Source organism: Lissotriton helveticus, chromosome 11 (assembly GCF_964261635.1).
Source record: "Lissotriton helveticus chromosome 11, aLisHel1.1, whole genome shotgun sequence".
NCBI lineage: Eukaryota > Metazoa > Chordata > Amphibia > Caudata > Salamandridae > Lissotriton > Lissotriton helveticus.
This window is the reverse complement of record NC_136072.1, coordinates 162,044,815-162,071,096: the sequence shown is the minus strand read 5'-3', so window position 1 is coordinate 162,071,096 and position 26,282 is coordinate 162,044,815. Positions and strand designations below refer to the sequence as shown.

At 42.7% G+C, this 26,282-nt stretch overlaps 1 protein-coding gene across 2 annotated transcripts in view; it reads right to left on the bottom strand.

Annotated features, from left to right (window-relative positions):
- PRKCI (protein kinase C iota) overlaps window positions 1-25,259 on the bottom strand; it is a 210,894-nt gene extending 185,635 nt beyond the window's left edge. The window contains exon 1 of one of the 2 annotated variants that reach the window (XR_013602403.1): window positions 24,947-25,195. Coding sequence is in view for 1 of the 2 variants with exons in the window: in XM_078666177.1 (XP_078522303.1) it covers window positions 24,947-25,026 (80 nt within the window). In the remaining variant the exon portion in view is untranslated. Of the gene's footprint in view, window positions 1-24,946 lie in introns of both variants that reach the window. The other variant, XM_078666177.1, reaches the window with a different exon arrangement.
- Between the last annotated feature and the right edge of the window lie 1,023 nt (window positions 25,260-26,282).

Genomic DNA, 26,282 nt, shown 5'->3' with positions numbered 1-26,282 from the left:
ATACATAAGGAATTGGTGCTCAAAAGCAGCAAAAACATGTAGGTTTCAAAATATACAGCAAATATAGCTTTTACGTACCAGTACAATAAATAGAAATATTTAAAGGTGGGCGAAATTCAGAAAGTAGACGGAAAACAAAACAACAAAGAAAACATAAATACAATTTAATCAACACCAAAACACAAGGAACAAGAAAAAAAAGTACCGTCTAAATAACACATTGTCAAATAAACAAATATAGCAACAAGTACAAAGAGTACATCCCAAAACGTTTTCTTTATAACATACATTACATAAAAGTAAGCAAAATACATTAACTAAGGGAAATTAGAAACATTCCATAAACGTACAATAGGTTCATACACAAGCCAAGTACGATCGCAAAGTTAATTCTTTAAAAAACATTACTAAACATTACAAAACTTAATAAATATATATATAGTAAAGAAACACTAGGTAAACAACACAAAAAAATGATTAGATTGACAACTTACCTGTCAAACGACGCAGCTACAACACGGGAAGCACAACGCGCCTTAGACATACACCGGTTCCTGAAGATCTGGAAGTTTCCCAATTAACGTGACGCAATTGCAACGCTACGTAAGAAAACGTTGCAATTTGATTGGACGGAATACACGTCAATCAAAATCCAAGGTAAATCGGCAAAATAAACTAGAACGCTAACCTAAATAACATAGGTAGCGTTATGGCACAGGGTAGCGTCCGCAATTTTTACGCACGAACAAAAAAAAAAAAACAAAAAAAATAAATAAAATAAAAAAAAAAAAAAAAAAAAAAAAAGGAAAAGGGACTAATTCTAGGACTATGCAAAATTCCGTAATCAAAACGCACACACATACAAACTCACACTGCCACACACACACAAGCTCACAACAACACACACACACACAACACACTTACAGTCCCCCCACACACTCACCCTCACACAATTACCATCACCCACACACCCCATCACCCACACACCCCATCACCCACACACCCATCACCCACACACCCCATCACCCACACACCCCATCACCCACACACCCCATCACCCTCACACACCACTCACCCTCACACACCACTCACCCTCACACACCACTCACCCTCACACACCACTCACCCTCACACACCACTCACCCTCACACACCACTCACCCTCACACACCACTCACCCTCACACACCACTCACCCTCACACACCACTCACCCTCACACACCATCAATCACTCACACAATAACCATCACACACAACCACTTACCCTCAGCATCACTCAGCGCCAACACAGCATCAATAGTTCAAATATGTTTTGCCAATGTTACAAAAAATATTCAAAATGTCAAACTAAATCTTAAAAATGCACTTCTGTTGTTGGATTTTCGCCACAATAAAATAAACAAAATCTTCACTAAATATATTTAATAAAGTTTAAGCTAATAGCAATATAAAATAACATGCCTTTTTTTTACGTATTAATTATTAAAAAAATTTAAAAGCCATTTTTTTTATATCAATACATAAAAGTCATGTACATACTAAACATGTTGCTTTACAAATGCTAGAGGTGTCACATTTACAAAAATTATAACTATTGCCTTTGTAAAGAAGAAAGCTATTAATTTAGCTATTTACAAAAAAATACATACATAAAAAAATAAAAAATAAATAACACCTATAGCTCTAACTTTCCTACTGCGAGACCTATTGCATTTCCAATGCTTGTCTCATTTAGCAATACCCGGCCCACACCATCCACATCCACAAACAGAGCAACACACTCACACCAATGTACACCACGCACACCACTATGCACAGATTAATGTACCAGCCTGCACTACAAACCCAACCAAACCACATCTACACACCCTACTATCCCAACTACCACACATATCCACCATCACCTACAAACAGTACACAACTCTATCCTATACCACTAACAAATACACTCATCACTAACACGACACCAATCAACACCATACATAACTATGTCCCATTCAGACACACTCTCCCTGCTGTAATTACACCTAACAGACCACCTTTTATCACTAACAAACGTATAATCATCCTTCCATCAGTTGTCCAACAACAAACCCTCCTCTCCCTTCTACCATAATAACACTAACGCACAACACACACACTGCACACCACCACACTTTGTAACTCTTGCAACACATATACTTTCAATGTAATTATGGATCTACATATTTATAACTTTCTTCTAATTTAGCATTTTCAATGCACTACCCTATTTCTCAGCCTATACTTCGCTCAATAGATCTTCTAGCCCAACCTTCTGACTCATCTCAAACTTCTTCTACTACTCCTTCCAATGCACTACCCTATCTCTCATCCTATACATCTATCAATATATCCTCTACATCCACTCTCTCATTTATCCCAAACCCCATACCACTACTATGATTGCCAAAATAACCCTTTCTAGACTCTCTCCTACTCTACCCCTCCTTGTATCATCCGACACCTCTTTTACTATACCGATCCCCTAAAACAAACCTTTTTAAGCTCTTTCCTGAGTCCTCCACTCCAAAACTCCTTTTTACTCATCCAAAAGCCTCCTCCTATTGCTAAGACCTAAAAAAAAAAAAAAAAAAAAAAAAAAAAAAAAAAACCTTTCACTTTCATCCCTTCACTATCCTTTTCAATCGAAATTAACAGACTAACATGTTCACTTCTCAAATTCCATATTAAACTATACTAATATACTAATATACTACCCAAATAACTGAATAACATATGCACTACTCAAATTACTTCATATTTTTTTACTATACTAATTTTCAACAGTAATCCTTTATGGGTTCCAGAGTGGAGTGCTTCTCGCCAGAAAAGCAATTAAACACCCATCAGGGGTAAGAAGTGCTATATGAATGCAAATCTTTCTTCCCCTTTTTTTACCATTATCTCTCCGCTATCCTTCTCATTCCAAGTAACTGACTAATATCCACCACTGAAATTACTTCATATTTCACCATATTAATTCACCACTAATCCTTTGTAGGCTTCCTGAATAGCGTGCATCAACAAGCGCTATATAAATACCAACCTTTGTCCTCCTCTATCCTTCTGCTATCATTCCAAATCCAAATAACTGACTAACCTATCCACCACTTAAAATGTACTTGTATGTTTCACTATACTAATTCAACACTAATCATCTATGGGTCCCGGAGTGGCGTGCTACTCGCCGAAAAAACGCGTTGACGCCTCGCCAGAGGTAGTAAGCGCTATATAAATGCAATTACAATACAATAGGTGCCTGCTATCGATCATTTCAAATGAGGCATCAAAGATGGTGCCCAGCATGAAGAAAACCGCGATCGAAGGCTGAGTGGTGCCGGTTATATTTTAATTATTTCATATACAGCACCCTATCCGAGAGCATGGGTTTCCTTGCTCCCTCACCATATTTTTTTAGGTTTCGCCCTGGCCGTAGCACTGCGTAAGCAGTGCTCCGCCCAGGGCGAAATCTTATGTCCTACATATGGGGCTTTGGTCCCGCCTCGGTCTTCCATTGGCTAGAGCCATAAATGGAGGCTAGCCATTGGAAGACATCAGTGTCAATCACTTTCTCCCAGTCAGAACGCGAATCGTGGGCGTTTGACTCTTTTTTTAAGTCCCGCCCCTTGATGCCATGTGTCCCGGGCCGCGCTGTGATTGGCTGCCGGCCCGGGACACCCCCGTGACGTCATTCCCCGGGCCGCGCTGTGATTGGCTGCCGGCCCGGGACACCCTGTGACGTCATTCCCCGGGCCGCGCTGTGATTGGCTGCCGGCCCGGGACCTGACTTGTCTTCCTTGGTATTCGTATGCTACCTTTTTAAGTTGTTGCTTGTTTGCCAACTTCCCATCACGCCACTCTCCTCTTCCATTTGTACTATTGATGGCTTGGCCTAGTGAGGAAACTGGAGAAGGTGTGCTCGAGCGACTTCTTATCTCTGCTCTGCACCCCGTCTCCCGCGGCCCACTTCTGTCAATCCGGTGCCTTTGAAAGTCAGCTCTGCCCCCGTGCAGACACCTCACGCCTCTATTTAGCGCCAGCGCCTCCGGCGACCACCCCCTCCCCTCTGCCGCACGCACCTCAGCTCCAGGGGGAGGCAGGGGCGGCAGGAGGCAGGCAGGAGCCGGGGAGGGCAGAGCCCCGCAGGCCGGACGTGCCGTTTCATTTTCCACATTCATAACCCTCGCTGTACGCGGCATGTCGCCCTGAGGAAATTGACAAGTTGAATGCTTGTTTATTTAGCTGATAGATCTTCTGTGGTTTCAGTGTCTCTACTGTAGATGATTTCTCGGTTGGATTTCACAGGTGGGAAGCGGTGACTCGCGTCCCAGCACAGCTCCTTGGCCCCCGGGCCTGGGAGGGGCCGGCTGCAGAGGAGGAGTGCCTCCTCTCTGCCTGATCGGCTGCCTCCTGTTTAGGGGAAGCCTCTGCTGTGGGCACTCACATGGAGCCGAGCGGTGACCTTCCTGGTGCCAGCCCCAGAGCCGCGTGCACAGCAGGGTCACTCCGAGACACCCACGGACCCGGGACACTTGCCCCAGAGCCGCTGCAGACATGGTGAGCGGTGCCCAGCCTGCCCAGGAGCCCGCCCAGAGCACGGGAGACGAGAGTCAGGAGGGAGCCTGCGGCCAAGGTAGGACTCTCGGGCACAGCGGGGGCATGGCAGAGTCACTGCACTGTGTGTGTGAGGGTCAGGGGGAGACTCGGGTCTGAAGTGGGTGCGGGGGCTCTTAACATGTTTATGTTGCATGGATGAAAATAGTTTTGAGGCACAGTATTCGTTGCGCTAGCTGGGGCAAGAGGTCCTTGGGGCATAATAATAAGAGCTATTTTAAGTAAAGACGGGTTGGAGGAAGCTCTCTGATGGATCGGCTTCTAAGAGCTGTTGGGCGCACATCACTCGAGTCTAGGAGCCCCTGGAACTGTAGGAGCTCTTGCGGGTATCGGGCTCTTGCTCTCGAGGGCATAGGAGGAGGAGTCCTGGGTTTTTCTGGCCCAAGAAAGCCTTGAGCCCTCGAAAGCACAGTTGCCCGAGAGTTGTCTGGAGTATAGCGCTCAGTGAGGTTCATGGGTCATGGCACTCGAGGAACTCCCTATTCATTGAATTACATTAGCGCTTTGAGGCGTAGGAGGCTGAGTTCTTCGGTGCGCGGCAGTCAAGCTCTCGGGCGAACCGCGCCATAGCAGCTTTATCGGGGCACTGGTGCACTGCACTCTAGGAGCTGTGTGGGGCATTGCCTGTAGAGTCTTTATTGGGCACAGGTTCAACATTAGAAACCCAAGGGGCTCTGCGTGGCATATTGGTTGCTGCAGTTTAGAGGTGTTTCTGAAACTCCAGGAGCTCTCTGGGGTACAGGAACACACCGGTGCACACGAGTCACCTAGGGAGTTCGGGACACAGATGCTGCCTCGGGCACATGCTGTTAGGAGCTCTGAGGGGCAGAGAAGGAGCTAGCGGAGGCTTAAGGACGGTCCATGTGCTGCACTTATCTGTCGAGGCTCAACCTGAGAGTAAAGCTGCGCACACCTGGCACCGCCAGAGAACTTCGAACTGTGTTGTACAAAGAATGGCACGCACGGGGCACCGTAGATGTCATTTGGATTCCCGGCCTTTCCCCAGCCAGCGTTCCCTGATGGATCGACTCCCAGTGCTCGGTAGTAAAGCTGCCCTGCCCTCTGTGTGAAATGTGACACCCTGCCGCCAAGAGCAGTGGCTTCAAAGGACAGCCCGGATGGGGGTAGGCGAGGGCGACATGCCCTGCCCTTCACGGTCCATCGGGGTGCCTGCCATCCAGAGATAGGCAGGGAACGGTAGCCTTCATACCACAACTGCCGCTACAGGAGCGAGAAAACTGGACACTATTACCAAATCTACTTGAAATGCCTGTTGACTCAACCCCAGACGGATCTTTTCTTTGGGAGTCCGACCTCTCGCCCGTTTGTCCTCCGCCGGCCTCTGCCACAAATATTTGGCTGTTTTTTACTTTTCTCTGGCGCCCGTGAAGCCTGCGCCTATTGGTAGATTAATCAGTCTTTTCGAAGAAATTCGCCCCTGGGCGCATTTCTTAAATGTTTCCCAACCTCGGGGCACACAGAGGCAGCCGGCTCACGAACGTGCATGTGCGCAGGCCGCTCTCACAACAGGGTGTGCAAGTACTAGCCTGGATCGGGGGTACGAGATTGCGTGAAGATACAAGCGGAGGTGAGCAGTAACCCCCCCCCCCATCGGAGCTGGGATCGAGTGCCTGCGGGCGTGTGGTCTAAGTGTGGAGTGGGCTAAGGAACTGCTTATGGAGGCCACACGAGCGCCTCGTTGTGCAGTGAATAAATAGCATATAAAGAGCCCGGGCCTACGTGAGGTGCACTGGTCCTGCCAGCAGGGGGAGTCTGGAGCTGGTGACTGCGGCGGCTGCAGTGAAGGCGGGCCCCTGTGTACCCAGCGCCGGAGGTGGTGAGTGCGGCGCGGCCTAGCACCGGTTAATGGTGGCAGAGACGGATGCAGGCCGGGTGCGGGCGTCGTCCCGTGAGCTGCAGAAAGGTGCTGGGGGGCGTGGGTGGCGCCGGAATTCACTGCGTGCGGCTCTTGGAATTATGCTCTGGGGCTCTGTGTGTGTGGGCGTCTGGCTCTGTGTGTGGGCGTCTGGGGGTGGGGGGGGGGGGGGTGTGTGTGTGTGTGTGTGTGTGTGTGTGTGTGTGTGTGTGTGTGTGTGTGTGTGTGTGTGTGTGTGTGTGTGTGTGTGTGTGTGTGTGTGTGTGTGTGTGTGTGTGTGTGTGTCTGGCTCTGTCTGTGTGTGTGTCTGGCTCTGTGTCTGTGTGTCTGGCTCTGTGTCTGGCTCTGTGTCTGTGTGTCTGTGTCTGTGTGTCTGTGTGTCTGTGTCTGTGTGTCTGGCTCTGTGTCTGTGTGTCTGGCTCTGTGTCTGTGTGTCTGGCTCTGTGTCTGTGTGTCTGGCTCTGTGTCTGTGTGTCTGGCTCTGTGTCTGTGTGTCTGGCTCTGTGTCTGTGTGTCTGGCTCTGTGTCTGTGTGTCTGGCTCTGTGTCTGTGTGTCTGGCTCTGTGTCTGTGTGTCTGGCTCTGTGTCTGTGTGTCTGGCTCTGTGTCTGTGTGTCTGGCTCTGTGTCTGTGTGTCTGGCTCTGTGTCTGTGTGTCTGGCTCTGTGTCTGTGTGTCTGGCTCTGTGTCTGTGTGTGTGTGTCTGGCTCTGTGTCTGTGTGTCTGGCTCTGTGTGTGTGTGTGTGTGTGTGTGTGTGTGTGTCTGGCTCTGTGTGTGTGTGTGTGTGTGTGTGTGTCTGGCTCTGTGTCTGTGTGTCTGGCTCTGTGTGTGTGTGTGTGTGTGTGTGTGTGTGTCTGGCTCTGTGTGTGTGTGTGTGTGTATTTGTGTGTGGGGCTCTGTGTGTGAGCAATGCCAATAGCTCTAACTTTTCCAAAGGCGAAACCATTGCATTGTAAATGCTTGTTTTCCTTCTTTTGCCCATGCTGCTTTCTTTCCCTCTCCCCGCTCGCCATTTATTAATTTTCACAATGCCAAGCAGTTGCCAAGTTCTTCTACACAGTTTGATGCATGATCTGCACTTCCCACACACACATATACATATATACACACAGTTTACATTTTAATACATTGTTCTAAGATGGCCATCTGCCATTTCTTAAAAATAAATTATGCTACGATGCATACACGCATTACTAACAACGAATGCAAGCACACCTGTCATATCATATGCCCCGACAGCAGCAGACATCTTATTAGTTTTCTATAACAGAAAACCTAATCCGAAACTTCTAGCCACGCATGCATTTTAATGGATGTGCACCCAGGCAATCGGAAAAATAGTATTGGCAAAAAAAAAATAGTTTGGCCTTTTAGAGTTAAGACCAATCGCCTTTGCCATTACTTGTTAAATATGGGTATCCGTGTACTGCAGCACCAAGAATCGGGGATCATTCCTGTGTTCAATATCGAATTATAAGACAAAAGCAAACCTTCTAGCCGGATAGCAATCTCCAGTACTGCTGCAGGTACTGCATTTGTTCCGGAAGCCCTTGAAAACTTCATCCATTAATTTATTTATTTTTAATTATTTCCCCCGAAAGCTTCCACTATCCTTAGCACTAACTGGTTTTGGGGATATATTTTCCAGGCCTGTTTTGCCTGTACAGTCTGGCTATATGTAATTTCCATTTGTTTTCCCAACAATTGCTATATCAGAGTTAGGCCTGGAGCAACCATTAGCCATAACCACCAAAGACCAACGCTGGTTAAATCTTTGTTTGGAGGCATCAAACAAATTCCACAGTTTGAAAGTGCCAACTTGAAATCTTGTCTCACTATATCTAAATTTTTTCAGGAGTGAAGACAACTGCTTCTTGAGATCTTGCTTGTGAACTGGATCCCACGACAGGCTAGTGCTGCGACTTTTTTTTTTTTAGCTCCGATGTAACCAACATACTTTAAGCAGGCTTACAAATCAGACCACGGGTCACTTTCCAAGGGGTCAAAACATGCATGGAAATTTAATGAGCTTTATCTGGAATTTCCTGCCCACAGCACAAAGCATAACTGGAAACGGTATCAAGCGTTTTACCATACATTCTCAAACAAGGAATACCATCACTAACCCCAGGCTTTTAGATTCAGGGGCAAGGAATGCGTGGAGCAGAGCTGGTATACTAATGATATCAGAAGGCACGGGTGGTGAAGGGAGGGTTTTGGCATCGATTACCAGTACCAGCTAGTGCACGACTGACAGTAAAATAACCACAAAACAAGGACTGGCGATTTAAAGAAAAAGGCAGGCTGAGGTCAGGGAACTTTACCCCTGATTTGGTAAAACAATAAAAAATAAACGGTGTGACTTTGAACAGCATTTTCTCCCTTAGCGTGGAATTTGAAAAATGTTTTTATAGCTATATAATTCGCTAACTCACTGCACAACCTCAAATCCTAAATCCTAGCTCCAAATGTCTCATCATGCGGTCGTCAATACATTTTTGATCCGTTCAAGTTTGCTGAATAGGAAATCACACATTTTTTAAGTAATTATGTCAAAAGGCCCAACATAGTAACATTGGTAAAACTGCATCGTGTTTAAACGCTCCATATCAGTGAAGAGGCAAAAATGCTACCTTTATCACTACATGCTAATAAAAGGTTAAAGAGGATTAACTGTGAGGATGGAATTACAAACCACAGCAGGCTGCCTGAATTGAAAAATGGTTTCTATTTTCTGGCAGAGAATTCATCTTGAAACTTAAAGGTGAACGATATGTTTAAACTGCATGACTTTGACAGACCTTATAACTAACACCTAACAATATACTAACCAAAAGGCATGACTCAACACTTTACAATAGAGTTGTAATGAATCACGCACAACCCGACTTCTAGCCGGAAGCTGTTAAGATTGCGCAAAACGTTCATGATACCTTCCTCTGATTCACATTAGTTTCAGTTGATTAACATATGTGAGTCACGATTTCAGTCATCGGTGAAAGATTACCATGAAATAACCCAGCAACAAGATATACATGCGTTTTAAGCAGACTTCCCTTAAAATACATTTTTGACAAAAATCGGGACATGAACATGTGAGTTTCCTTCTTAAAGAATATATCAATTGCCTTTGAAACTTACATAAGCAAATACATTTTAGCAAAGTGGATAAAAAAAAAACGACGGCGGCTTTAAGTGGTTTACTTAGAGCCAGCTACATTTCTACATATTTTTAGAACTTCACTTTAGCTAAAGTAAACATGCTTTCCTTAATGAAGTTGTGATACTATGAATCAAATACTTGATTTTTCCGCGTTTCCTGGCAATATGACAAACAGCTGGTGCATTTTATCAACGCTATCCCTTGGGTTCCTCAGAAGGCTGAAAAGCTCAAAAGGCCTTGCTAGTATTTAAACTGGTGATTTTCGAAAGCTAACCTAACTCCAATACATCTTACCAAGCACCAAAACAAACAGGGGGGAGGGAAAAAGTTGATTAGGTAAAAAAAAAAAAAATCATTAAGCAGAAATGCTTCCGGCTGCACCAAATAGTTTAATGTGGCTATAGTGATCAGGCCTCAAAAATCAGAAGAAAAACCAAAGACAGAAACAACAAAATACTACATCTAGAAAAGCAGTCTTTCATAGTCACTACATTTCTCATATGGCACACTGCCGTTTGGAGCAAATCCTCAATGAAATAGAAGCAGCTTAATGGGACGGTTAAGGAAGCCTTCAGTTCACAATATAATTGAAGCAGCCTTGGTTAAAGCAACTATTTACATTAACCTTTGAGAGTAACCTTAAATACTTAGGAGTGCAGGTTGTGATGAAACTATGAACAGGGTCAACTCCTACTTGCGGTCGGAGAAGCAAATCCTGCCCAGAACATTCACATCTAATTAAATAGGGAGGCGCGAGGAGAACGAGTGATGGTCAGAGGCGAGGAGAACGAGTGATGGTCAGAGGCCAGGAGAACGCAATACAAGTCAACAAGCATTGGCAAAGCCAAAAGGTCCGACAATGGCAGACAGCCCTTTCTTTGGCTTTGTCAATGTTTGTTTTTGTCATTGTTTTTGCTAAACTTTATTCCTGGGGATGTTGCCGGGCGCTCAATCAGTCCTTGACTGTGTGTGTGGATGTGCTCGCTGTGAAATAAAATGCTGTCACTCTGTGAAATTAGTCAATGGCTGAGTCGGCGGATCTCCAACCCTATGATGTAATGTGGGGAAGAAAAATGCAAATAACAAAACAACAGATAAATGAATGAAAGGAGCTGGCTGAAGGTCCCTTCCTATAAGTAAGTATATTATAAATATATGTTTTGTACAGTCAGAAAGTCTTAACTAATGTCTTAAAAAGAAATAAAAAAATAACCCACAGGACAGTGTAGGTAGGAATACTTAGAAACAGGTCGCTGCTTATAGGAGTTTAAAGTCTCAGGTGTGTGCCTTCCTGTGAAGGTTGATTTGTCATGGTATGGCAGCTAATTATCAAAAGGACACTCTTTGTTTACCCTTAGATACGTACCTTCCTGGGTATGTACAATTCCCAAACGAGTGAAAGTAATTTTGAACAAGCAGTGGCGATTCTGACCATTTCCCTAGCGAAGGGTTTGGTAATAGTAGGGTGACATTGGGTGGGTTGCCCACACCCACACGCTGACCAAGAAAAAAAAAATACCATAATCACTGTGTGCTACAATAATATGGATGCAGAGTGTTGAGCCATTTTGCCTAACAGATTACATTAGTAAAGTACCTTGCAACCTCAAGGAGTGTTATTAAAAAAAAGTAAGAAAATGAAGGTTGTGTTGTTAAGTGGTTAACTTAGCAGCAAAATACTGCATACTAGATACTTATGACAAAAAGTCAGCATTTTCATTGCACCTTGGATGAAGCCTTTGCATGTGTGCATATCTTGACTTTGTGTACAAAAATAACCATAAATCCAACATAAGCAAAATCAAACATAAGAAATTACAAGGGGGATTACTTAATCATACCATCTTGGATATGCTGAGGCATAGAAAGAGCATGCATTCATTAAACAAAAAAGCCAATGAACCAGCAAATAGTCATAATGTCAGCATAGTCAACCCAACAAAGAACACACTGGGGTTTCAATTACAGGATACATGTCACATTTGCGATTTAACTAACAACAAAGAAAACTCAATGCACCCTCACCTAAACCTAATGGAAACACAAATGGGACAATGTAACCATCTTCAAAATGTCATGACCTGAGAGAAGATGCCCAAGCATAATATTTTGCTGCAGTGTGGAGCACCCTTAGGCTGCGACTGTCATACTCAAAGTGTGCCCAGTAGTGAATATACAAAGAGCACAATATCAGTAAGCACTTGTGGCTTGTGAGCAGAATTGGTTTCAAAGTTATGTGCCACTGGTGGTCATTGGTTGCTGTTATTTGCAGCTCTTACATCTTTCATAAAGTTAGTCCGGTAGTGGAGGGCATGAAATAATTGGAAAAAAATATTTCAACACAAAATCAACAACAAAAGTGCACAATAAATGTCCTGTTTCTGGGGGTTATTTAATCAGCAACTGTTTTGAAAGAAAAACACAACACCATACATCAGGTTTCAGGAAAAAAGATCATGAAACCAAAAAACGCTAGGAACAATGAGCTCTTTGCTGTCATAGCTCAGTGTGAACAGGAAATATGCGGCAATTACTTAAGCAAAAATAAACCACTCACCAACTCATTACTTGGTGCCCTACCAGCAAGCCAAAGGACAATATGTCTTCATTTAAGAACGCCCATTATCGTCAGTACAGAGAAGAATATAATTTAATGCTATGTTGCACTATTAATCATCGACGAGGTATTACCTTAAAAAAGTAGAACAAGTTTAAACATATTTGTGAGGAGCTACTGCACGAGGTTATTGGCTTCACCACACAGCTGCGGGAAGAAAGGAAGAAGACTCTTGCAATATAAACAGAAGTGAAGACTAACTTTTTCTGTTGGGTGGGAACTATGAAATGTGATTCCGGCGGCTTGCACATATCTCGAGACTATTGCTTCTGTAGCACAAGAGGTTAGGACAACTTGTCCTTGATCTTGGCAATTTTATTACAGAAGGGGTCGGTTATGGGCATCAGATAGGTTTAGCCATGCCTTCCTGATGGAAGCCAAGAGCCAAGCACATGGGGATTGACTGCTGGTACGGTGGGGCTGCGACTGCTGGCAAGCCCTGCATGAAGTCCCCACAGCGCTGCTGTAAATAAATATAAACACGCCAATAAAAATATAATTTTAAAAAGGATTGGCACGTTAGGAGAAAAGAAGTTAATGCACTAAGAGTCCCCTCTCCTCCCTACATCCGCACATAGGCTCAGCTGCATTGACCACTGGGGTGGAGGTGGAAGGGGCAGAAGCACTTCCCATGGCTTGCCTGTGAGGGATGGAATCAAATTACAAGGAGCAGGGACAGCGTCCTCACTGCAACATCGTGTGATTGTGACAAGTTCTTTATCTATCTGTGCCTTAAAAAAAAAAAATCTTTTTTTAAAATTTATTTTTTTTAAAGAGTGCAAGCGCTCTGGAGAGGGTAGCAGGCGGGGACAGTAGGGGCGGGGGAGAAATAGTACCTCAATCACGTAGGGAGCAGGGAAAGGGTCACAAATTAACTTCAATCAATATATGCTTGGTCCCTGCTATATGGAAATGAGGTTTCGTCTGCACTGTCCAATTAAGGAAGTCTGTAAGGAAAAGGTACGCTATACTGCACAAATGGTAAGCATTGGCCCTTTTCTGAATAAAACAGGGTCTCGCAAGCAAGATGCAAGCGCAGGCTTGACCGAAATAAGGCATTGGCCTGTTGCTTGGATCTGCGCTTCTCACCCTTCCAAGTCGTGTTTTTCTGTTGCATCGTTCACAAGTTTCAGAAACGAGTTTTGACTGTGTGATTCCTTAGAACTCTTAATCAGGCTTTGAACAACTATGCAAACTGCAAATAGTAGATTTGCAGCTATCAGGAGCCACTCTCTCCTCCACTTCTTCCTCAACCTACCTGCTTTCTCCTCCTCCACCCAGTTGGGGAGATATCACACTCGGTTCTCCCATTTCCGAATTCAGCCTCCCATAGTGACAGAAAAGTTATGTTAAATGCTTAAACTAATAAAAAAAGAGCTGCCGTTTTTTAAAACACTAACAAAAAGTGTGCCCTATCCACTCAATGCATTTCTCAAGTACCCTGAACAACTTGACTTCTCTTCTCGCAGCAGCAAAATATTGAACTGATGTGCAAAAGTTCACACCAATAGTTCACCCGTTTCAAAACCGAAACAATTCAAGCAATCTTTAAAGTTACTTAGTTTATGGGATGCCCCATGTCCCCTCTTTATCCAATGTATAGTTACTACAGACGGACATCCCCGTCCGTGTGCAGCTCCCTCACTGATCTTCCAGTGTACTTTTAAATTCCTGAATCTGCTTCAAACTCCTTTCTGTGACTCTCTATACAATGTGAAAAAGAGAAAACAAACCGCAACGGCCTGAATGGTGGTACAAAATGAAGGCCAAAACCATACGAACAACACTGTTTACATGGGTGAGGCCCAGTACCCCTGCTCATAGGGCCAGACTGATTAAAGAGAAGTGAAAGGGGCGATGGTATCCACGCTGCTGTAACTCAGTGATTATTTTGGAACCACGTAAAAGGGATGAGGCTTGAGAATCATACAAACTGGTTTGCTTAGTTACCATTGGAACCCATGAACTAGCAAATCTCTGGCAGACACATTTCTTATGGATAATTCTAATTCTGGCCCACCATGGCCAGTACAGTTTTATACCATTCAGATTATTAACGCCTATTTGAAAAATCTCTCCAAGGCTTTGATAACAATCCAAGAGACGGGGAACGGCGGGGTCTCATCCAATCATCCAAGCACTTGCCTTAGAAAAAAGCCTTATTCTCTGGCATGAAAATATATGTTCAAAATTCTTGAGAAAATTCGACCAGGCCTTCAGTTTTCGGAATGAACAGATCTCTATGCAGAACAGTTGGCTCATGTGAGATTCAGATGATGGGTCTCAGTCAGCAGTATAGATAAGGGACGGAATGACACTTGTTACATAGAGGTATTCCATTTGTATTGGAATTATGACCAAGCTGGAATTGAAGCTATTCAATAAAGAGGTTGGGACTAATAGTACAGAGATAAAGATCACACATCATCACACATGGATAAAATGATGAAATCGATGAAGAGACCCAAAGAATAAGGGAGACACAATACTAGACATCAAGATTTTTGCAGACCAGGTAATTAACTGCACCACAGTAAGACTTCTTGGAGCAGAGGAAATTACAGGTCATAGCGTGGCAACAAATGTTGACAGGGAAAACTGGTGATGCAAAATATGAGCGCATACATCTGTAAGACCCAAACCCAACACACAAAAAAAAAATAACCTGGCAACCCTTAAGGTTGAAGTGACTTACTGGGGAAATCTCACTGCTGGGCAGGAAGGCAATATTCATGAGAATAGTTCTACTTAACTCCGATTCCAATATCCACTGTCCAATTCACCTGTCAAAAAATTCAGGTAATGCTTTAGCAGTTAAAGTCCTCAACTGAGGTGGGGTAAGAAGGCTTTTGGGTACCCACAGTGAAGTGGTCTCCATTGGTTTGTGAGACAGTTTTCAGACATACAAATTATTGGATGCCTTTAAACCCAGAGTACATTTTGAAGACGTCTGCATGTTTTATAAAGTTTCAAGTAAAAAAATCTCAAGGAGTGCCTCAACAAAATCAAGTAGTGTCATTTCCTAAAAGAAACAGGTGTCTTACACCACTCAATAAGAGCCAGGGTAGTCCGCAGCTTCCATACAATTTTTTGAATAGAGGACAGAATGAAATTAGTCTAAAAGATCAACTCAAGTAGTCTGTATTTATTGTTATCCAAAAAGTGTAGTTCAGCTATCATATACGAACAATGCAGTGGGAAGCTACGCCTTCAGAACAGGTAATAATGGAGTAATCAGGGAACAAACTATGCTTCAATACCCCGATAGGGTATTGAGTTGTGCATGAACAGAACAAATAGAAAACTGACGAGTGTTTGCTAAACCATCACAGTGGATTTGAAACTTCCAAGGAATCATGCTAGTGTCATACACATGTTGGCAAATGTAGCTATAAAAGTTGTCAGTCACAAAGGTTTTGGGAATGATCAGATGGAGGCTGTAAGTAGTCTAGAATGACCAATTAAATCAAAAAACCCTATTGGCTATTCGATCATAGAAAACATTTTGCAGCCAGTAAACCCTTTCTGTTAAAAATAAATAAAAAATAAATAACTGCACTCAACACTGGTGATTTTCATAGAAAGTTTGCCCTCCTCTGGACAGGGTGTCAAGGTAAGTAGGTAGTTTGCCAAAACTTCTGGAATATTGATCATTTTAAGTGAAGGTGCAAACTAGGGATGTAACCGCAAAATAATTACTGAACAGATTGAGTAATTCATCAGTTGGGGAAGTTCACAACTATTTTGTGAACGCACAACCAATGAAAAAAGCAGATGATGGCAAGTCTTTAACTGTAAAAGGAACCCGTTTTGTTTTTGCCCTGGAAATACAATTTTGTTAAGGTGAACATAAGATTCAGGAGAAAAAAGGTTTATATTATACGGAAACACAAGATTAAAGTTTACAGAGTGTTACATGTTGCGCGATTAAAAAAAACTGGTGATATCCTATAGAGCATTTTACACATTATACAAGAAACTATACCCACAGAATAACAAAAATTGAAGTTGATTAATATTGATAACTTATACATCTTGATCGCATAATCTGATATCGGAAAACATCAAAAGTGTGAATTCTGCAAAGATATGCACACAGTAAAGTTCCTCTTAACTTCCATTCCCTTTCAGTCACAGCACTTTCTGACATTGTATAACCATATTTGAATGTATCCAAGCAATTTAACTAGAAATGTGGCTTGAAACGATTACCAATTAAAATCCTTCTACTGCTCAGTCTCTCCAACCTCACATTTATCACAATTGAGTGCTACAAGGGTGAAAAACATCCACTTCTGACCTCTCAGAGTTCAACAGTGATATGTTTGTCACAAATTAGCATATTACACCAAAAGATATTCACGTTTCACAATGTACTGATTTTATTTAGCCCTCAGGTAAATAATACTTGATCTCTTTCACTAAAATGCACCAACAACCATTCAGCTCATGATCAAATCTTATGCTGAAAGTAGCAATGATGTGTGCAAGGAGCCTTCTTGAGCTTCTGAACTTATTCGCCCTTGGCTTGTTAGTTCAGTCAGCCCCCACCCATTTAGAAAAGTACTGCGAGTTACAAACAGAAGCAATAAAAACATATCCAAATAACCTCTTGATAAGGCTGACTACCCTTTGGTCTCTTGATTTTCCTCCTTGGACATGTAGTAATCGAGCTCAAATCAAAACAAGTTTCCAAGATCGAGATAATCAAATCAAACAAAAACACATTCCTACAGTACCTAGATTTTTTACTCGTTTTTAAGTCACAATTATGCCAATTATAATGGAGCCCAGAGAAAAGTTAATCAATGCAGTACATTCATTTAAATAATTTTTTTCTTTGTATTGTTTTTATTTTGGAAAACAAGTTAGGTGGTTTTGAACCTTTTTCTAAACTAATACAGAAAACATGAAAGTGGATATGAAACACATTCCAAACCATTGGGGAGGGAAAAGCAGACAATACATTTTTTGATTTTGGAATTTTAGAGAGAATAATGTTGAGTGCAAAACAGATTTTCTGCTGCAGCCTTATGTTGGTCCAAATAGACATTATTAGTATTTGATATATTTTTGAATTGCTATCTGTTTTGAAAGATTTTAAAATGCTTATGCTTATACAATTTTAACCGCATCAATGCGGCGGCTTTTCCCGCTGTACGCGGCAATTTTGAAATTACCGCGTTACATGACGAGCTCAGCTCGTCATGAGCGCACGGCAGGTTACGCTAATGACGAGCCGAGCTCGTCATCAGCCCCGAAGGGGTTAAGAAGCCCTCTTCAGAACACACCATTTTATTTGACTGCCTTGTATTCACGCAATGAAGGAAGCCTTGGACAAAACAGGCTTTGGCTCGATAACAGACAGTTGCCTTCATTGATGCTATTCATTGTCACTTAAAGATACATGTACTACCTCATACACTTAAAATTATGAATCAGATTTTTTTGTATACCCAATACCAACTGTGTCCTTCAGATTGGGGGCGGGGGAGATAAATGTGTTTAAGATTTTGACTCATCTATTGGAGACAACCGCTAACTAATCCAACAACTCCACAAGAACGGAAAAGGGTAAGGTATGGGGCGGTACAGACTAAGCACCCATGGAGTCGCTACATACATTTAACAACCAAAGAATGGTATATCCAGATTATATATAGTTTTACAGAACACAGACATGTCTATATGGGAGACCGAGATGGAAAGGGCGGTATCAGATGCAATATGAGCAATAATATGAAGAAGAGCTCCCAAGTGCTAAATAGGTTTGCAATTTAAGGAAAACTCATACAAGATCCTCTTCTGGTGGAATTGTATTCCAGAGAGGCTGGGGATAATGATTTGCACTTCTAAATATAGATGGAAAGATTATTGAGAATCAGGAACTATGATACATACGTTTGTGACAATGTAATCTTATTCAAACATTCCAGAAATTGATATTAAACACCATTAGAGATATAACAGGCATAACCTTGTCACCTGATAACTCGGTTATTTTATCAGGCTGCACTGGGGTGTAAGTGCCATGGCAGACACTGCAGTGGCAGGTCTGAGACATGGTTACAAGGCTACTCATGTGGGTGGCAAAATCAGTGCTACATGCCCACTGGTATGGCATGGTGAGCAAAAAACGATGGATTTAGGCCCAGATCTCTGTACTGGAGTGAATGTATGACATTGTTCTGCATTTTGTCCATCAACTGTTTTTGCATTTGTCACCCAGAGTGGGACGGGTATGCTCAGACGTGAGTCCAGTGCTCTCCATGCTACTGGAATCAAGCTATCCTGGCTGAAGAGGGGTGAAACCCCGAAACCGGGCCTAGGATGCTTGTTTCCAGTCCAGGGAGGACCTGGCTTGGCAATTCGGGCAGGACTGTTCCCATGAGGCACAGGGTCAATAGTGATTTGCATATGGCTGGGTTCAAACTGGTATGGCGAGCAAAAACAACGATGGATTTAGGCCCAGATCTCTGTACTGGAGTGAATATATGACATTGTTTTGCATTCTGTCCCATCAACTGTTGTTTTTGCACATGCTCACTAGGAGCATTTGATTTACAGGCCTCGGGCACCCACTGTGCACTTTACTAGGTACTTATCCATAAATAAAATATGGCAATTATGCATAATCATTCCTAATCACAAGTTACACAGGGAGCATATGCACTTCAGCACTGATTAGCAGTGGTAAAGTGCCCAGAGTCCTAAAGCCATCAAAAAGAGTCAGAAAAATAGGAGGCAAAAGGTCTGGGGATAAACCTGCATAAAGGGCCTCATCCAACAGCAGGCAACACAAACAGGAGGATAGGGTGGAAGGTATGAAGCAACACGGACAAAGATTGGGGTGGGAGGGAAAGAAGCAACATAACAGGTGGGGGTGAAAGAGGAAGAAGTGAGGTGGGTGGGAGGGGAAGAATAAACAGTTCAAACGTCTTTATTTCGGTTTTTTATACCATAAAAGACTTCATAAACAATACATACATTATTCTTAAAATACCGAACAATATAAAAAAAACTCAATGTTCATTAAAACATCATCAGTACATTAAACATTAAAACTTGATTAAATTTGCTTTAAAGACGTGCAGAAATACATTCATATGAAAGGTAAAAGGTATCTTCCAGTTATATGACTGATAGGTGCCTAGCTCTGATAACCCATACCCATCCTAAGAATTTTGCCACACCTATGGACAAACATTCGGAGGTATTGGATCTTAAGATCCAAAGTGCTTCCTTACATCCTCTTGTCTTAATCCTTTTGCAAATGGGTTTAAGCCATTTGCGACGGGGAGCTATGTATGCTGGACATGCAAAGAAAATATGATCTATAGATTCTTTTTGATCATTACACCAAGGGCAATACTCTGTTAGATATCCACACCATTTGTGTGTATATGACCTGACTGGTAATGAGCCTATCCTAAACTGAGGGTAGAGTTTCCTATCCAAACCCTTGGTGATGTTGTCCCAATAAGGCTCTAAACAGAAATCTACCTTATGGCTCAAAAACAATCCTGTCAGGATTGCAGATTGTGATGACTTGACATGTTGTTCTTTTACAGTTGCCCAATACAAAAGTTTAAATTCTTGTTTTGACGGAAAAACATTGTTTCCCGGATCAGACCACTGCAAACTTAAGCCCATGTTTTGTAGTGTGGACTTCACTACCCGAAACCATGGAAGGTTACCAGACCCCATAATTGATCTTAAATCCAGGATTTCATTAGCGAATAGGATCGATTCTGGTGTGGACCAAATGCGTCGCCTCAAGGCTACCATCCTATAACATGCTAGATCTTTGATAGAATGACAGCCTATATCCAAAAGAAGCGGTAGTATCGGGGTAGATTGTGGGAGACTGACCAAACTCCGCAGAAACTTATTTTGCATTTTGTCCAGAGGAGCAAGGTCCACAAAGCCCCATAGATCTGCACCGTAAAGAATTGCAGGTCTTATTTTTGCATTATATATTTTTATTGCTGGTGATATCCTTTTAGTGTGTGAGCAACGTTGCTCCTTTACCAGACACCCTGTTAAACGGGCAAGTTTCAGGTGTAATGCTTCGATCTGTGGCTTCCACCGCAACCTATAGTCTAAAACCACACCCAGATATGTCATGACATTCACCTGTTCAAGGTCAATGCCATTCATACTGACATGGCTACTTTGTGGCTTGTTTTTTGTTAACACCATGAATTTCGTTTTTGAGACATTAATCTCCAAATCATTAATTTTGCAGAAATCCATGAACTTATTTATAGCAGACTGTAACCCCTTCTGAGTTTTTGCCAGAATCAACGTGTCGTCTGCAAAAATAAGCAAAGGATATTTCCTGCCTCCTAAAACTGGGGCATCTGTAGGAGTGCCTTCAAGATACTGCACTACTTGATTTATAAATAATAAGAATAAGGTGGGAGCAAGCACACAACCCTGCCTTACTCTGTGGGTAACCGGAAAGGGCTCAGTCACCTGTCCCTGCCTGCCCCATCTTACTCTGGCAAAGTTGTTCTCATGCAGTCTTATAATTAGTTCCAGAAGTTCTGGTGGCATTCCCATTTTTCCCAGTGCAACCCACATCTTTTCTCTTGGAACAAGATCAAATGCGGATTTGAGGTCCACAAACGCAGCATAAATGGTCCCCCCTCCTAAAAACACAACCTTCCAGTAGATCATAATGAATCTTAGCACTTGATCAATTGTACTCGTGCATGACCTGAAACCGGCTTGCATCGGAGATAGTATGTTGTCCATGCTCATCCAAGCCTGTATTCTTGCCAGAACCATTCTTGCTATGACCTTCTGCAGGGCATCTATAAGGCTGATAGGGCGGTAGTTCCCTGGTGATGATCGATCACCTTTTTTAAAGACCGGTAAGATCTCCGCCCCTCTCCATGAATCTGAAATCCTAGCTCCATAAGCAATGGCATAAGCTAAGATTGTAATATATTGTACCCAATTAGGCTGGTCATATTTGAAAAGATCTGCCGGGATACAGTCCATTCCAGGGGCTTTGCCCGCTTGGACCAATCTTAATGCGTTCTCAGCCTCTTTAAGAATAAACATGTAACTGAAGCTCAGCAGAAGGACACTAATAAAGCTAAATCAATAAGAACTTGGTCGCTGTTACAAACTGTTTAACAGAAGTGACTTAGGAAGCACTGGCCAATTAGAATGCAGCAAATAATCGTGAGAACGAAGCCAATAAATGGTAAGCAATCGGCAGGCTCTAAACTACTTACAGTAAGCAATACCCCTTTGCAGTGACAGCACATGTGCTGTTGGCAGGCAAGACCTGAACAGGGGGGCTGACTTTCACTTTCCGGCCCATTTTGTGTAAACCATTCTTTATTCAATCAAGTTGAGCAATAATCCTAAGTAGCCTTCATCTAAATAAGTGGCTTAACAAAGTTTAAATATCCACTGGACATGTAAGCACATATGAATCCTCATTCACTATTCTAGACATCCTAGTTCCAACCAACTATGATATCATCAGACTGATCGCACCGACGGCCATGGGTTTGGTCTAGCCTGTATATTCCAGTCCAACTTTTCTGTAAAACATACACTTTGACAATTTCCTTCTGTGAACAAATGATGATCAACATCTCAACTAAAGACAACTCTTCTTGCACTCTGCACATGATCTACCACTCCTCTGGAGATTATCATATTTTCAAAGAACAAATTATGGCGATCATATCTACCAACAATGTACAGGGCTATTACACCATCTAAAATTGAAATCCTTTCGGATATTTCAGAGAACAGCAAAAAATGCTTCAGAATCTGAAGCAAAGCAAGGCAAATAATAAACAAAATTCTGCACTAGCTGCATTCCTTGGTCGGACATTTGAAAGAGACCTACATATTGCACCATTAGAACTTCTGCAAGGTATCAAGTGTCAGACGAAACTACACTAGACTTTGATGAAAAAGATCAGCCTACTGGAAAACAAAATGAAAAGCTTAGAAACTCCCAAGAGAGATTATGCATGGAGGGCAGTGCAATTGGCATTTAGGTAGAGGATCTAAACTTGACCAGCAAAAGGGGAGTGGGGGGGGGGGTCTATATATTTTCGAAGGCATATACATTGAAAATCCTTTGCCTTAATTCGTTGTAGGTGACAAAGCTACACATTTCGGATTGTATGGAAAATATATCTAATATACATACTTACAAAAGAAAGATACAAAAGAAAGATACTTTTTTATTAACGCTGATATGATAAAAATATTTAATCTACAGTACTGCTTTAAATCACATTAAAAATATTATTAAGTTTCTGAGTGTTTCGCTTCCTTCTTGTGAACTAATATCCAAAATTCTCAAAGTATAAAAAATAATAAATATTTGTCTGAGGCCACGTAGAAAAGGAGAGGGCTGTGTGGGCGATCGTCACTTGAACTGCATTTCTATTAATTGTTGAATGGCACGCATGGTACTTTTCCAGGCAAAGTCTATGAAAGTAACACATAATGAATGTACAATATAAGGTGGTTAGTGTTAAAAAAATAAAAATAAAAGAAGTTTAAAACAATAATACTTGGAGTCAAATTAACAACAGTTTCTGTGGTATTAATCCAACTAGGGTTAATAGCAATAATCCCAGTAGAACCCCATTTCCCAAACTGGGTCGCAACCCAAGTAGATTTTTAGTGGGTGGGTTAAGTCATAGCAATAGATAAAGATGTCTTTAAATTCAGAGTCTATCTTTTCACATTTGAAGTACTAACATGGGGAGTGGTGTTTTCTTTAAGTGACTGCAAAGTGAGAGGAATTTTTTTAAGTGAATTATATGACAATCTTTTTGGCGTACATGGAGTGCAAAAGTAAAAGTTGTACAACTTGGTGGTTTATTTTGCAACACACAACAAAAGTAAATACCTGTAAATGAACAGTATTCATTCGGTGGCACCGAAAGCAAAAATTAAGCACTTTTTTGTAATCATGAAGTGTGCTGGAAACAGAGATGTAAATAGATCAAAACAAATCAAAACACTTTACTTGGTGAGACACAGAAATCCGATATATACTTATTATCATTAGAATGCTATATAGGTTTATAATTAAAAAAAAGCATGTCTGGGCAAATTTTGTGGTCATTTCATTGGGAAATGTGCGGTTAGTAAATGCCAATGCACTACCACATGATGCTTTAGTTCCATTATAAAAATCGCTCCGCCGTAAGTACAATAAAGATAGTTGGGTCGTGAAACCTTGTCTTTCTAAAATTTGGATCGTGGTTCTAAAAAATGCGTGGACCACTGCACTAGAAGCATAAAGTTCTATATAACTGGATCAAATTAATCGCATTTTCATAATTGTTCGCCATCACAAGAATTCTTTCTGAATCTAAACATGTGTGCATGAAATAAATTCGTGTATTAATGTGCATTATTTGTGAATCGTTATAGTTAAAAGAAAAAACAAACAAAAAAAAATTATAAATCAAATGTGCTCTTTAAAGTTAGAAACCAAAAACCGCACGGGAGTGTTATGTTAGGCTTTCCAAGTTCAATTGCAGATTAGCTTTTTGCAGGGGGAAGAATACTTTAGGTTCACTATCATTCATTGGTCACAACATTGCACAAGACACAACAGGGAAACCTGGCGCAAAGAGCTGATAAGGTTTCTATTTTTGTACAGTTCCATAATCCCTCCTCTCTTCGCCCTTCAGACAAAATACACCATTTGACATGTTACTGAAAGGAGGTCTTGGTGGGAAAAGAAAGCCAATTACGTAAGAAGTGGGTTGTTCTGGATGCAGTCCTAACTGAAACAAAAATCTTAATCCGTCTGCCAACCAGGAAAAGCAGTTCCGTGTGTGCGAGTATTACTGTCAATCCTGACCACAATAGGTGCGAGAGGGCCCGTACTTTCATTTCAGAGCACTGCGCTTTGTACAGAGGGTAGGCCTGGAAACCAACACCTTATGACACAATCCAGAGGGGGAGGAGAGGATACCTCAGACCAGGGGTCTTGAAAACAGAAGATCCTACAAAGGACCCACTAGTCTGGGTTCACCCCTGCCCAGAAAGGAAACCACAGCCAGCATGCGATCCTACACGCAAAACCCACAACAGCACAATTTACAAACTACAAGCATCGGCCAAGAGTCGAAATGCACATGACATCTCTTATGACCAAGTAAATTCCAGCAGCAAAAGTCCCATAAAGCAAGATTATTTGATACCCCAATGTCTTTCATGATAGTTTTCTATTGTTTTACTCTTGCGTCCTTTATTCATGGGTCAATTTCTTTTAACTGCATTGTAGTACATTATATTGTAGTGTGTTAACTCTGTATTGACACCTTTTATTTTGTAATTAATAAAAAAAATTCTGAACTTAAAAAAAGTCTCATAAACCAACGCATACCATAAACACAGCGCCTCAACGCACAAGTAGCGTTTCAAGGCACTGCTGCCCTTCTCTAATCACATGCTGCCGGATGTACCCCGTCCTAAGATTAATTCACACACACTTATTTCGCAAAGTTTCAACCTCAGACCCTGCCCTAAGTCACCTCAGTGGCCCCCTTCAACTCATGCGCTGAAATGCTCCTTCCTGGAGTGTTCTGCCCTCGTCCTTCCCTCCACCCTACCTGTTCGGCGGCCCACTCGGTGCCCGTAGAAGCCACTTACCCTTTGAAGTAGGCTTTCACTCGTATCTGGTGCGCGTTCTCCCGAGGGTGCGCCATGGTACCGTCTCGCTGCGTGGGCATCTCCGGGGCTGCGGCTCACCTTCCTCGGCCGCCCGGGGAGTCAACGCTCCCACGTCCTCCTGCCGCAGTAACGCCGCCCGCCAGCCCTGCTGAACCAGCGGGCCGTACCAAGCAGCGAGGGGAGAACCTGGATCAAACCAACCTCTCTGCTGGAGGGAAGGGAGGACTGACTGCCTTGGGAAAGAACAGGAGCCAACCAACTGCTGCTAAGGAAGGGGAAGCAGGAAGTGAACGCTAAACACTAATGCGGTCCTGGGGCTCTGAAACCGAAAGAAGTAGCCGCACAGAAGGGTAGCGTAACCAGGTGTGTTTCAGTGACGGTGCTGAAAAGATAAAGGGAGTGATATATAGGCGTTATAATACCCCACACACCGAGTTATTGTGGTATCAGCCCACGTACGTCCCACAACATTCCTCGTTGGCACAGTGCGTTGAGAGGTGAGCTGCGCATGCGCGCCGACAGATGGATATGTTGGAGTTTCTTACATGAAAAGTGTACCTGGTTCAAATAGGAGGCTACTAAGAGAACACAGAAATTATGATTTATAATTGTAAAGTTCTCACGCGGCGGTGGTTGAAGTAAAAGCCTTTATTCAATTATATGTCAACACAGCAAAAGGTCTGGGGAAAGGACGGAGGAGATGCGTACGGTCGTGAGAGTCATCAGCTGGCGTCTGTCAACATTCCAGAACGCCCAGCTGATGACAGGGGGGAAGAGGGTATGGGGTGAGAGGAGGGACAAAATAATGCAGTAACACAACACCCCCCCCCCTCCTTAGGGAGCAGCAATGAATAATAGTAGTTAATCACATACTAAGTCATCCAATTTGCTTGGAGATTCAACCCTGCGTCCACACCTTGTTCTTACAGGCTCTTTTTCGTCATTGACGGGTAAACGCTCACTGTGTCCCATTGAGGCAGAACACTGGGTAGTCTGAGGAACATCATCGTCCATATTCTCCCAGTAGTCACCCCTGTCGCCCTTATTGGTTCTATGCACAACCATTCCTTCTTCATCTGTTCCACTGCTCTTGCCTGGGGCTAACCTTGAGAAGTGCCACTCTACCATCACTCAATAGGGCTGAGTTGCAAAACACTTTTTCCACCACTAGGGGTTGGGAGATCCTATTCTTACCCTTGGCTATGAACCCACTCCCTTTTCCATGCACCGTTTCTCCCATGGACACTTTTACAGGTTTGCAGCTGTGTTTCGTGTAATAGCGGGCCTTGCATTCTATTTGTTTCTTTTGTAATCT